Here is a 15,037-nt window from a genome sequence, read left to right as displayed (position 1 = left end):
TGACTGAAGGGGCCACGAGACCCATATGTGACATTGCATTACAAGAAGCATTATAATGTGGAAACTCCTTTTTATCAGGATTGAGTCCTCCAAATATCAATCCATTGCATTTCTCTTATCATTCTACATAATGGGGTTTCTAATAACTCGTTATTCTTAATCCTCACCCTTTTTCTAGCCATCTGCTCAAATCTCCCATAATAATTAAAGGTAGATGGTTTTTCTTTTATAGATTCATTCAATTCCAGTATGAACATAAGGTGTGGTATGTACATGAAAGCCAGAACACTCTCTTTCTTGTAAAGCTTACGGTAGAGAAAAATATGTCTACGTTTTTGATTTACCTTACTAATTATCTACTTAAAACTTTATATTTTTGTGTATCAATGGACTCGCACTTCTTGAGTAATTAGAGAAAGCATGATATTGATACAAAGACCAATTACACTTAAAGGTATTAATCCTTTCTATTGCTAAATAGGTTTCCAAAATGCAAATAATACCGGGGAGATATCTGGCAATTCATACCTTCAACTTAACACATAAAAAAAAAATCCTCTTCCACCCTTCTCCATTGGTACAAGACTCTCTTTCCAAATATCCTGCACCCCTAATCTAACATGCTCTCTGCTGTAGCTTCTCATCTAGTCCATTTTCAGCAATGTAAATGGACTACTCCATCTTCACATCCTGCTATTTTCAAGCCATTCAATTACTTTTGCAAACAAAGTGAAGAAATAAACCTTGTCCTGGTGAACTACACATAAATGAGTATTTAATACTGTATTGTCTCAATCTCAGCAAATCTAGCTCGGCCCTTCTGTGCTTTTATAGAGTAATCCAGGTATATTGAGACCAGAGTACCATTCATCTCTAGTTTAGATAGCACTCTTGCCTTCCATAATATATTATCTTTATCCTTCTGAGATAGAAATCTAGCCCCTTTAATTGGACGCTGTAATGGGACCCTATGCACTCTTTCCACACAAAAATGTTTTGACAGTCTGTGTACCAAATGTATTATTAACCGATGTCTGAACAAATTTGGTACAATTTTCTTCCTCTATACCTTAAGGCAGGGATGCGGCCCTCCAGCTGTTACAAAACTACAACTCCCAGCATGCCCTAATAGCCGTAGGCTGTCCATGCATGCTGGGAGTTGAAGTTTTGCTATAACTGGAGGGCCACAGGTTGGGTATCCCTGCCTTAAGGGAATCCCAAAAGCCTCAGATCTCCTCTCCAATCTTTCTTCCATATCTATGATTTTGCTTTGCAAGTTATCATTTTCATCTGTCTTTTTTAATTCCTTCACTGCCTTTTTCAAATCATCTTCAATCTGGCTAATTCAGCTAATCCTCAGCTTCCAACACCCATTCTCTTATTCTCCTTTTTTTATCCAGTATAATAGATATCTCTGAGTGTATTTCTCCTACATGTGGCCAGCTCACAGATAGTGGCATGGACTTTGGGATAGCCTAATTGTGTTGTCTTGGTAGTCCCCTGGTATTCAACCTTTAATCCCTATACCGGGATCTGGACTTTGCTCTAGTGAACCATTCAGGCTGCTACCTTCCGGACTGTTCCCGATGTAGTTGTAGGCTGACCCATGGGACCAGAGACATTGACGTTGGTGCATTCTCAAAGAGCTGATCGGCGGTTTCCCAGGTGTCAGACTCCAACCAATTAAATGTGTTTCCTAAGTTAAAAAATCTTAGAAAACCCCCTTAAATAATAGGTAATTTTGGGTTAAAACATTCCTTTTAACAATTGTTGTAATCTATTGACTTGATGCTGTGTATCCGTGAAGAAGGGGAAGAAGAAAAGGGAACCTCTATGTCGGCGCTGTCAGCAGGAGTCAGATACCAGATCCCCTTCTTCACGGATCAATTCATCCCGATGACCGCACCCATGGCACGGGTAGGAACCAAGGCAGCAGCGCAGGCATCCCGTTTGCTGATCGGGCAATATCAGCCAAGCTCGCTATAGCAGTTGTGACTTTATCACAACAAAAGCTGGTAAGCGCAACTTATTTCATGTTATCTGTCTAAATCAAACCGCACCACACAAGAGGCGCTGCCTCCTGTCTTCTTCGTCTTCTCTTTACATGATGCTGTCTATGGGATTTGAATCATAATATGTACAGTAATCTGTAGGAAAGAAAAAGTTCTGCTTTTACACTATTACAATTGCTTTAAACCTGAAAGTAATCTGTACTGTGTTTTACGGTGTAAAGGTTGTAGTATGGTATGCTTTTGGGGCATCAATTACGACGTCACAGTGATGCAGAAAGCAGTTAGGTCTGTCGGCTGAAGAAAATATATCACAAGAAAAATTAGGTCAGTTCTAGCTACTCTGGAGAAAATGGCAAGCCCAGTAATAGCTCTTGGCAGCAAAAAGGGTAATGTGCTCTGTAGTGTTTGTTACTACTATAATCACCTATCTCAGCTGGTGACCTTGGGAAAACCGAAATCACATGTCACTTCACATTAGTCTGCAATAGGCACCAAGATAGCTGATATTTTACAGGTAAAGACTGCTATAAGACGGTAGGTTATGAGGAATGAAGCCTTATAGTAGTAATGTGTAATGCTGATAGTAGTCAGATCACTAAAATATTAATATCTCTCTATTAGATAATAAAGTATTTTATAATTTAAAGTTTTAAGGGTGTTTGTTTTAAAGGGGTTATCCGAGAATAAAAAATGTCCCCCACATGCCCGTACCCCTCACACTAAATATACTTACCTGGCTCCCCGCTCCCTGTGCCGCTCCTGCTCCTGCAGCTTCTCCCTGTGCGCTGGTGAAAACATCCAGTGTCGGGGGGGGGGGGGGCAGCCATTGGCAGACGGGGGCGAGCCTCCCTACCGTCACCCGCGATGCTTTGGAGGCTTGTCCCTGTCCCCACCTGATATTGGCTGCCTCCCCCCCAACGCAGGGAGAAGCTGCAGCGTCTGTGCTGGGACCAGGAGAGACGCGGGGAGCCAGGTAAGTATATTCAGTGTGAGGGACCTGCATATGGGGGACATTGTTTAGTCTTGGATAACCCCTTTAATGGGACTATGCATTGTTGTAGTCAATATGTAAAAGGACTCTATTACATTACAATTTTTTTCCCCAGAAAAAGCTCCACTCTTTTCTGTAGTCTGTGTTTGGTATTGTTTCTCAGCCTCGTTCACACAGCCCATGTTATTACTCTTAATTAACTTCAAGGGTTCTTGAAATTCAGACGTGAACATGAATAAACAATAAAAATTAGAAAGTACAATAGTCATGAGCTCAATGAGCAATATACTGGTAAGGAAGAAGGGCCCTGCCTGCCAGGGGTTACAATCTTCTGAAGGAAAAGGACTGGTAAGAGTAGACACAGCTTATACAGCTGTTTATTGGATGTTGAAAGCTTATCTGATGAGGTGGGTATCTTAGGTTGCATTCACAATTTTGAATAATTTGAGAGTGTCATGTGTTGGGACAGGGAGTTCCAGATTATGGGGGTTGCACAGGAGACATTTTGGAGAAGATGATTTTATGAAGCAAACATGAGGAGAACAGAAGGTCTTGAGAGGGCCAGGGATTACATGTGGGGAGAGTAGGGCATACACTGATTGTAGATTGATTTGTATGTCTTGTCATTATTTAGAAATTAATTGGCAGGGCAATGGGTTGCCATTGAGGGAACTGACTGACATAGGAGGAGGTAGAAGAATGAGGGGAGAGGTGGATTGGCTGGCAGCAGAGCTAAAGAGGGTCTGTCACCAGATTTCACGAAAGAAACAGCCTACATTATCAAATAGATTGCTTAAGCCTGATGAGGCTGGTGTTCTTACACAGTGGTTGTAAAATTTAATTTTGAAAGTTTTCCCAATTGAAATTAAAATTAGTATTTTTTGAGTTCATCTCTCTGTCTCTAGCTGGTCTCATAAAATGCTAATTTTTGTATCAGGTGGGAAAAAAGTTAAGAAATATTATGCAGTCATTCTGATATGAATTTTCAAAGTAAGTACACCAACCTTAGCTGAGATCTGTTTAATAATGTATTGTGAAATCAGGTGACAACCCCTCTTTAGGACATTTTCACATGTCAATATTTTTCACAGCCCATCCCTTCTGCCCTGAGTAACACCTGTAGCAACCAACCAGGAGGCCACTACAGCTGTCACACAGAGCAAAGGGATGGGGCTGCTAAGCAGCTCTGCATAGAGAGCACTTCACAATAAAACACCTCCTTCTGGGCACTTGCAGGAGCAGTACCTGGCAGAATAGAATTTCAGAACAGAGCCATGTGAGATGCCAACAGAGAGTGGGCAAGAAAAAGTACTGTATGATGTCATTCAGGAGAGGACAAGGTTTTAATGCTAAAGTTTAAGATGATTTGTAATGGGAGGGATTTGTCAACTGTTTGAAAGGTGGAGGAAAGGTCTTGAAGGAAGAGCATGGAGCAGAGTTATGAGGTTGTGCGGTTTGAGTGGAATAGTCGGACCAGAAACAAGACCATGTGACCGAGAAGAGAGTGAAAAGTGAGGGGCAAGTTCAGTATGGACATCTGTATGGATCAGAAAAAAAATTGATTGATTCTCTTTTGAATGCTGTATTATGTACATATGGCACCTGATTAAGCATCATATGCCTGCACATAGAGTTCTGTACTCCACAAGATTGCTTAACATATTGTATTCATTTATTAGGTCAGTATCCAGACAATAACTGAATGTTTGTTGGCCATAGGCCTTCTTCAGAGTACTGGATAAGCTGCACCAGAGGGGATGGAAACAACAAGAAAGGAGGGCACTATCGCCCTGTAAATGCAGCACTAGAGATTGTGGGCAGATGCCCTGTAGGTATGGCTACTCACCTAATAAATGAATACAGCTCTTTAGGCAATCTTGTGGCATTCGGGAGTCTTTCATTTTATTTACGTTGGTGTGGGAACCATCTCCTGCCACCCACACCCTAGAGTTGGAGTGCCATCTAATTATCACTAATGCACATAAAGTTTCAATGGCTCCAGAGTACAGAGCCACAGTAGACACTGGCTGCCAACATACAGCCATGTGCAAGAGTTCTAAAACTGTGTCCACACTAATTATACTATGGGGAAAATTTATCAAGACTAGTTGGTGCCTTCTAGACTGGTCTTCATATCCCCTGCACTGCCAGAAGATATGCCTAATCTGTGATGCCTCATCATAAATTAGATGCATCCTCCCGCAGTCTGTGCACCTAAACAGAAATTCAGAGCGACTCTGAGCTGCCGTAGACTTCTGGCTTAGTTTGCGTCAGAAAGCTGGCGTAAATGAAGATAACTTTGTCGCATCGGCTTACCATGCCCCCGTCAGGCCCTTGTCTTTCTGAACAGTGGCATAAAAACACCACTTGCAACTTTTTAACAAATAGTCGTATTTAAGAAGTCGCAAGTGACTTTTTAACTTCACTTTTCTTGTGCATTCTGAATTATAAGTCTCCCCCCCCCCCCCCCCCATGCGCCCAGCCTAGAATTTTTTTTAATTCAAGGATAAAACAGTCTGCAAGCATTTTATCGATTAAAAGTAAAACTAAACTTAAACTAAACTGTCACCTGCAAATTCCTCAAACCTTTAGTAGAGATTTTCGGAAATGTGTTAACACTTTGAATGCCGTTTAGAATATTAATTGGTAATTCAATGTTTTCTTTCACAGGCAGGTGAGAAGGTTCAGCTCTATATTAATGAACATATTATAACATCTGCTTTAAACTTTATATAATTGGAGAGAAAGACAATATAGAATATTTAAAATCTCTAAAAGCGGTTTTATCTAAAAATGGTTTCGAAATTGAATGTCTTGCTTTTCGATTACCACGGGGGTAATGTGCCTCTGCAGAAAAGGATTATGAGATGCTCAGAAAATCCAATTGACGTTGCCTTCTGAGAAAATAGGGGGCACTGAATGTTAGCCAAGATTACATCAATCTTGTTGGCTGGGCTTTTGATGGTAATTTCACGTGTAAGAGCTTTGGGGAACAAAAATATTGTAACATTTGTATATAAAGGTATTAAGTGATGCTGTCATCAGGGCAGGTCGATGAATGAATCAATATTTCAGAACGCAGTGCCCCGAGTGTACGGTTTAGATCCTATTCTACGGATTGATTTGTTCTTCTTGCTCATATGATTCAAGCTGTGGAGAAAACATAAGCATGTTTGGCTGCTTAGAATCCTGATGAAAGGGTTTTTGTGCTTTTTCTTGAAACTGACATTACATGAAATGTACCCATTTCCATCATCTATGTAATTTTCTGTTTTACTTCCTAATAAATGAAGCTTGTGACGAACTGCGACCGCCGCGGCCACAATACGTCACAAAACCGTCACAGCGCCCCTAGTGGTCAATCCGCAAACAGGCCTCCCAGCCACTTTCAGCACACCGACAGTCTAACTTGAGTCCGTACAGTCGATAGGCTGAAAGCGCAGGGAGTGGACCGCCGATTGACCGCCAGTAAGCGTGCGACGAACTGGACCGGAACTACACACAGGGTAGTTTAACTGCCACCACCTCGCAATTTATGGGAGCGAGGAACCCACTATCTAGATAACACAACCGAGTAGCTTTCTCTTCGGAGAGGCTAGGGTAAGTTTTTGCAGTGTTTGAAAACAGGCATATGGCTAGAGAAATGACTGGGAGGTCATTTATTATATATCTATATACAATACAAATTATCACGATGCACAGTAATTATAACACAATAATCAAGGAAAGTATAGTCCAATAAACAAAAGGGAGAAAAGAAAGAAAATACTTAGTTTCCGCAGAAAAGATGTCCGTTGGTGAAATAGTCCGTTGCAGGGGTAAAGTCCAAGAAGCCTTTGTCCAGTGTAATATGCCTACAGCCCACAGGTTCTCTGGCTGAGGCCCTCTTTAGGTGTTGTTAAAAGTGGAGAACTCCTTTAGCAGATTCTAGGTCTGTATTATAAAGGGTCCTAGAATCAAGGCGGGGAATTGAGAGGTTCTGGGGCCTAGGGAAATAATTACTGTTTAATAGACCTACTGTTCAATAAGGCAGAGTAATATTGATAATATTGGGAGGACAGTTCAATATTCTCGCGGATCATCCGTGACAAAGCTCGATGATTCTTTTCAGCCAGATCCACTGCAAATTTTTCACTGCGGAAAATTCACAGAGGACTTGCCACTTGAGAACATACCATAAAGCTTTTTGCAGCCAGAGGCTTGTTCAAAGCAAGTGGAATTTTTAAAGGCATTAACATAAAATAATTATATCCTGTGCACTTTGAAGCGACTGAAAGGGAAGTAAGGGTAGGTTCACATTTGTGTTTAATGGATTAGGCAGGTTCTTCCAGCAGAGAACAGCCTGCCAGAGGTAACTGGATCCAGCCTAGATCACTGCTGGACACCATTGACTATAATGGGATCTATTAGGGATCTGGATGCTTTTACTGTAGGCTTCTGGCCAGAAAAAAAAGTTGCATGCAATGGTTTTTGCCCATCCAAAACTGGCACTTATGTCAGGAAGTGGCCAGATCCCATTATAGTGAATGGAGTCTGGCGGTGAATGGTAATATCCAGTTAGGCCAGACAGATCCAGTGAACTCCGGTGGACTGTTTTCTGCCAGAACAACATGCCGGATCCGTTAAAAGCAAATATGAACCTATCCTTAGATTGTGAGCTCCATTGGAGGCAGCAAACAACCATAATATCTGTAAAGTGCTGTAGAATATGTTAGCCCTATGTAGAGTAAAATAAATAAGAAAGAAGAAAACTTTTTTTTTAAATGTGTTATCCACTATCTTTAGACGTTTGCCTTAAAAAAAATCTTTCAGTATACATGTCCTACTTTTGGTTCATAAAATCGTATTTTTTTCACTTGTTTTTTGTTTTGTCATATTCTAAGACTCTTAAACTTTTTTTTTTTATGTTTCCATTGAGACAACTGTGGTGAAGTAACCAAAACCAGCAATGATCATTTTATAGATATATGTACTATATTTCATTTTTTTTATAATAATGATAACAATAAAGGGTTGGATAAGTGTTGTTTTTGCTTGCAATTTTTCATTTTATTTTTTTTCAAAATATTTCTTTTTCTTTTTTTTTTTAAGTCCTACTTGAAGACTTCATACAAAACTACTGTATTGTAATGTGTTTTACCTTCCAATATTACATATGACAATATGACAGATTGGCTATTAGACTTAATAGGCTTCTGTGCATCACAACCCTGGAGGCCATGGTGGTCATCAAGACATTGCAATCACATTGCGGGGGGGGGGGGGGGGCGCAGCGAGGTACAAAGTAAGCTCCCTTTGTCTGTAAACCACTTAGATGTCGCAATCGCTATTAACCATGGCATCGAAGGCGTTAAGTGTTTGGGATCTGCGCTAGCTGTGATTTCAGCTATTGCAGCTCCTGAGCCCATGCCACCCCAGTGCAGTACATGTACAGCGGTTTGTGATGAGACTTTGGCAGCTGTGCCATACAAAGGTGTACATTTTTTCCTACTGTGTAGTTCACCGACATTTTCATTTTGACAGTAAAGGCGTGATACAGGTATGTGCATAGGTACTTTATTGTAAACAGCTGAGTACCTATCCCAGAGTAATATGGCTGTCATGGTTTCTCATGTAAAATGCTGTATTTTCTTCACTATCATTCAGTTCATCTGGAAGCTATTCAGTTATCATGGTCCCGATATTCTTTTTGTATCTGTCATATTCATATATTTCTGCTTATTTCTCATTACGCATCTAGTTGGATGTAAATTATGTATATACTGGAAAATGCACTGTATCACAAAGGACATGTTGGTTGACCTATGTAAGATATTCATTTACGTCATCCATTGAAAGAGTGTAATTTGAATGTCTTCATGGGAAGGGAAAATGATTCATCGCACTCCAATAAAGTACACTCTTCTTTCCTGTTTTCCTAATCCAAGAATATTAGTTTTGGAGACATATAGTAAGATCATGCTGATATGATTGAACAATATTGAGTATCTGCTGTCACCTAATATTATATAAGTTCCTGTACTGAATTCTGTAATGTTTATTAGATGTGGAAACCTGTAGATTATGTGACTATATTGTTTTCTGTGGTTATCATTGGATATTAGTCAAAATAGGTTCCCTATGCTAAGCTACTAGACACATGTGGCATGTCCCAAAGCCAAACGGGAAGCCTTTCCTGTTTTTGGTCAATTAGGATTGCCATAATTATTATTTGCCAAATGCCAGAATAATGTGAGAGAATGTTTTTATGTATTTTTTTTACTTTCTGCAATGTCATAAGTTTACCTACACTAAAATTATTATGCCTTTAAACAGTTCTTGCCTGCCCATATGATGATGTCATGTGTATGGAAGCTTCTGTTAGGTTTGTTGGCAACATCTGAGTTCATTATAGACACACCTGTGGATGTATTTAAATGCACACCTGAAACACACTGCTTCTTTGTGGAGCATCATGGAAAAAGTCTAAAGAAATCAGCCAAGATATCAGGAAGATGATTGTGGACTTGCACAAGTCTGGCCCCACCTTGGGTGCAATTTCAAGATACCTGAAGGTGCCTCGTTCATCTGTACAAACAATTATACTCAAGTACAAATAAGATGGGAATGTCCGTCCATTATACCGCTCAGGAAGGAGACGGGTTCTGTGTCCCAGAGATGAACGTGCTTTGGTCTGATATGTGCATATCAACCCAAGAACAAAAGCAAAAGACCTTGTGAAGATAATGGCGGAATCTGGTTAGATTGTGTCAATATCCACAGTGAAACGAGTACTGTATCAACATGGGCTGAAAGGTCACTCTGCCAGGAAGAAGCCATTACTCCAAAAGAAACATAAAAAAGCCAGATTAATGTTTGCAAATGCACACAGGAACAAAGACCTACATTTCTGGAGGAGACATGTCCTGTGGTCTGATGAAACTAAAATTTAGCTTTTTGGCCATAATGACCATCGTTACATTTGGAGGAAAAAGGGAGAAGCTTGGAAGCCTGTGAAACATGGGGTGGCAGCATCATGTTGTGGTATTGTTTTGCTGCAGGAGGAACTGGTGCACTTCACAAAATAGATGGCATCATGAGGAAAGAAGATTATGTGGAAATACTGAAGCAACATCTCAAGACATCAGCCAGGAAGTTAAAGCTTGGGCCAGAAATAGGTCTTCCAAATGGACACTGACCCCAAGCATATTGTCAAACTGGTTACAAAGTGGCTTAAGGATAACAAAGTCAATGTTTGGAGTGGTCATCACAAGGCCCTGGGGCGTAGTTATAAGGGGGGGGCAGAGGTAGCAGTCGCTACCGGGCCCAGGAGCCTGAGGGGCCCCAAAAGCCCTTGTACCACATGAGAAGACACCTGTTTTATAGAAGGTGCATGCTGGTCAAGTTACACCTCTGGCTGGAGGGAAGGTGTTAGGTCAAGAATTTGGCATGGTGGTGGGGGGAGCTGTGCAGTTAAATTTTTGCCTCAGGCAGCAGGAAGGCAATGTACTTCCCTGCCCCTGGCCACAAAGCAATGAGGGATGGGGGGCCCAAGTTAAACTCTTGCACCTTCGCCCCTGATCTCAATCATATTGAAAATTTATAGACAAAGTTGAAAAGGCAGGTGCGAGCAAGGCGACCAATAAACATGGCTCAGTTACACCAGTTTTGTCAGGAGGAATGGGCCCAAATTCCGACCAACTATTGTGAGAAGCTTGTGGAAGGATATCCAAAACGTTTAACCTAAGTCATGCAGTTTAAAGGCAATGGAACCAAATATTAATTAAATGTATGTAAACTTTTGACTTAAAGTAATAAAAATGCCTTAAAACATTCTCTCTCTCTCTCTCTCTCTCTCTCTCTCATTATTCTGGCATTTGGAAAATAATATGGTAATCCTAATTGACCAAAAAAAGGAAAGGTTTATTCTGATTTAATGTCAGCTATTGAGAAAAACATGCATATGTATCTTTTTATATAGTGTATGTAAACTTCTGGTTTCAACTGTAATTGTGTTAACCATATCTGATTCAGTGTCTACCTATTGAAGATGCAAGAACCTTTGTCGTGATCCATTTCTGAAGAGTACTAGCAGCGTCCATCGAGCCAGTATAGCATTTGTTTGTACAGAGCCGTACTGCGTTATCGTGTGCCGTATGTATGTAGATTTTCTCCTATATAGAAGAGACAACAGCTCTTAAAAGAATTGTCTCACTTAAAGGGTTTCTGTCACTAGATTTAACCCTATTAAGCTAGCTGACATCAGCGATGTGCTAATGTCAGCTAAACCTAACTAGCCTATTCCTACTTTTATCTATGCCCCGTTACGCCAGAAATCTAACTTTTATAATATGCTAATTAGCATATTGTTTCTGCAGCTAGAGGCTCCGTTCTCCCACCTTTGTCGCCTCTCTCCAAGTCCTGATTGACAGGGCCAGGCAGTGCTCGCATCTGTCTGCCAGCCCTGTGCTCTGGTGAAATCTCGCGCTGTTCAGAATTCGGCACAGGCGCGGTGAGAAAGCTGGCAGCCTGTGAGCATCTCTCCCTAACCGCGCCTGCACCTAATTCTGAACGGCGTGAGATTTCACCAGAGCACAGGGCTGGCAGACAGATGCGAGCGCTGCCTGGCCCTGTCAATCAGGACTTGGAGAGAGGCGACAAAGGTGGGAGAACGGACCCTCTAGCTGCAGGAACAACCCCCCCCCTGCTCACAGAGGCTAATTAGCATATTATAAAAGTTAGATTTCTGGCGTAACTGGGGCATAAATACAAGTAGGAATAGGCTAGTTAGGTTTAGCTGACATTAGCACATCGCTGATGTCAGCTAGCTTAATAGGGTTAAATCTGGTGACAGAAACCCTTTAAGTGACGCAATCCTTTTAAGAGCTGTTGTCTCTTCTATATAAGAGAAAATCTTCATACATACGGCACACGATAACGCAGTACGGCTCTGGACAAACAAATGCTATACCGACTCGATGGATGCTGCTAGTACTCTTCAGAAATGGATCATGACAAAGGTTCTTGCATCTTCAATAGGTAGCACATCGCTTATGTCGGCTAGCTTAGTAGGGTTAAATCTGGTGACAGAATCCCTTTAAGCAAATGGCATTTATTATGTAGACAAAGTTACTACAAGGCACTTACTAATGGATTGTGATTGTCCCTGTTGCTTCTATTGCTGGCTAGATTAATTTTTCCATCACATTATGCACAGCTCGTTTCCATGGTTACGACCGCCCTGTGGCTGTGTCTCCACAATATAGGAAAAACCTTTGGCCTTGCTGGTGGCTAGGACCGCAGGATTGTGCCTAATCCAGCACTTTTTTCTAAGGTGTGCACACACGACCACCGCTGCTGGATTGCAGGGTGGTCGTAACTAGTGATGAGCGAAGTATTTGAAAATTCAATTCAGCTGCTTAGTGAACTTTACAAAAAAAAAATTTGCTTTTTTGATTAATTACTTTGTCATGAGATGCATTTCTTTGTAAGTAGTGAGTGCAATGACAGGGGACAGTGATTGCACCGCCGTCCATCACTGACTCCCTCAGATGCTGCATTCATCACTGATTGCGGGATCTGATGATGATATTACAGTGCAAAGTGAAAAAATGAATAAAATTATACTTATCCTTATCAATTTGATCACGATGAGCTGGCTGCCGACATCTTGATTGAAAATCCAGCGCGAAATCTCACGCAGTCCGTGATGTCGTCATCACGTCAGCCGGCGTGGTGACATCATATGTCATCGCACACAGGATTTTGTGTGGGATTTTCAATTACGTTGGCGGCAGCCGGCTCTTTGCGCTCAAAAGGATAAAGTAAGTATGATTTTTTTATATATATATTTTACCGCTATTCAGGGAAAATTGATTTGTTGCTATGAAGCACGAGGAAATTCGGCTTTGCGGCTAATCAACTTTTTCCTGAAATTCAGATCAAAGTCCTTCAGTTTGCTCAACACTAGTTGTTATAACCATGGAAATGAGCAATGTATATGGAAAAATTAATCTAGACAATCATAATACAGTAGTAAGTGTATTGTATTAACAAATGCAATTTGCTGAAGTGACACAAACCCTTTAAAGGGTTGTCTCACTTCAGTAAGTTGCATTTATTATGTAGAGAAAGTTAATACAAGCCACTTACTAATGTATTGTGATTATCCATATTGCTTCCTTTACTGGCTGGATTCATTTTTCTATCACATTTTACACTGCTCGTTTCCATGGTTACAGACCACCCTGCAATCCATCAGTGGTGGTCATGCTTGCACACTATAGGAAAAAGTGTTAGCCTCTCTGGTGGCAAACGGGCTAGTGCTTTTTCCTATAGTGTGCAAGCACGAACTCCACGGATGGATTGCAGGGTGGTAGTGTATAATGTGATAGAAAAATTAATCCTGCCAGCAAAGGAAGCAATATGGACAATCACAATACATTAGTAAGTGGCTTGTATTAACTTTCTCTACATGATAAATGACACTTACTGAAGTGAGACAACCCCTTTAAGTACAATAAAAACATAAGGATGTGTTTTTTCTTCCATGTAGATAGAATACATATGTCCTGGTGCTATCGTTCCTCTGGTTTATACATTTGATAGATCAGTCACAACCCCTGAGGCTGGTATCCAGGAAAGCATTGATTTGAGTGCTGCTTCTAGAGGAAAATACATATGGCGACTGAGAGGGCATGTTACAATTTCATACAAATCTGACAGAAAAAAAAACTGAGCCATTATATACCTGTGTGGATGGACCCTTAGTCAAAAAAGATTTACCAGCTGAGGCAAAGTAATTTGTAGATCCTTTTATTTCCCTTTCTTTTTAAGTAATGGACTGTGTGAACTTGCTACAGTCTTGAAGAAGCTCTCCGACAAACATTTTTATTTTCTGGGTCGTTAGCAAGACACAGGAGGTAAATGGTAGCTAATCCTCTTACTGATGACTGTAGATGTGAGTTATCCACTCCCTTCTGTTCCTAAGCTGTGTCATGTGACACTCTGACTCTCCGATTGACACAGTGTCTTATATGTGGACAGGAAGTCAGTTTCTCTATTCATTCCTATGAAAGCCTTGATGACAGACTTGGAAATGAGTAGAGAAACTGACTTCCAGTATACACACAAAATGCTGTGTCAGATGGAGAGTCAGTGTGTCGGTCACATGACACAGTGAAGGACCAGAAGGGAGCGGATAACTTACAAATACAGTCACCAGTAAAAACAGTACTTTCACTACAATTTACATTATGTAATTTTCTAACTGGCCCAAAAAAAAAACATTTTGTGGGAGTGCTTCTTTAAGTGTTCTCATCCCCACAAAGATAGAAATGTGACAGAACTATGTTACTGACATTTAGTAAATTTTCCTGCTTAAGTCTCCCATATAAAATGCAGAGCAGAGCAAACCTTCTGCCCTAATACTGTTTCATGTCTGAAGAATTCTTTAATGGCTTAGTATAAGCTGTTTCTTTTTCCCCAATCTGAAGCTTGAAGCTCTTTCTCTTTTGTCGATATGGCTGATTTTTCAGCCTAGCAGAGAAAAAAAAGGAATGCTGCGGGTGGTGACATTTACATTTGTTCCCATTTATATATCGAAATAGCAAATGGAGAAATAACTGTAATAGTGACAATAAAACGGAACAGAATAATACAATAATAATCTTAATAAAATATATGTTTTTGAAGGTGAATATGGTATATTCAAAATGTTTTTCTTTTCTATTTGCCCACAGCCACTGTTATTCAGCCCATGGCGCATATGCTCAGAGCAAGCTTGCCCTTGTGTTATTCACCTATTACTTACAACATCTGTTGACTGTAGACGGTAGTCACGTGACCGCTAATGCTGTGGACCCCGGGGTCGTTAATACCGATCTCTACAAGCATGTATGGTATCCGGGGAGATTTGTGAAATGGATGACCGGCTGGCTACTTTTGAAGTATGTACTTTTAATATTCAGATGTCCTTTTAGATATGCTCATTTCTACACCAGTCCTTTTTAAAGTGGCCTTAAAGGGGTTTTCCAGTAAAAAAAAAAAGTCAAGC

The 15,037-nt window shown here is 40.7% G+C and overlaps 1 protein-coding gene across 1 annotated transcript in view; it reads left to right on the top strand.

Annotated features, from left to right (window-relative positions):
* The window catches only part of DHRSX (dehydrogenase/reductase X-linked), a 396,361-nt gene that overhangs the window by 300,418 nt on the left and 80,906 nt on the right, over nt 1-15,037 (top strand). Inside the window, exon 6 of the mRNA XM_044284034.1 lies at nt 14,724-14,929. Within this exon, the coding sequence (XP_044139969.1) occupies nt 14,724-14,929 (206 nt within the window). The remainder of the gene's footprint in view (nt 1-14,723; nt 14,930-15,037) is intronic.

This window comes from Bufo gargarizans, chromosome 3 (genome assembly GCF_014858855.1).
Source record: "Bufo gargarizans isolate SCDJY-AF-19 chromosome 3, ASM1485885v1, whole genome shotgun sequence".
Lineage (NCBI taxonomy): Eukaryota > Metazoa > Chordata > Amphibia > Anura > Bufonidae > Bufo > Bufo gargarizans.
The sequence above is the reverse complement of the archived record's forward strand: the minus strand, read 5'-3'. Positions and strand labels throughout refer to the sequence as shown.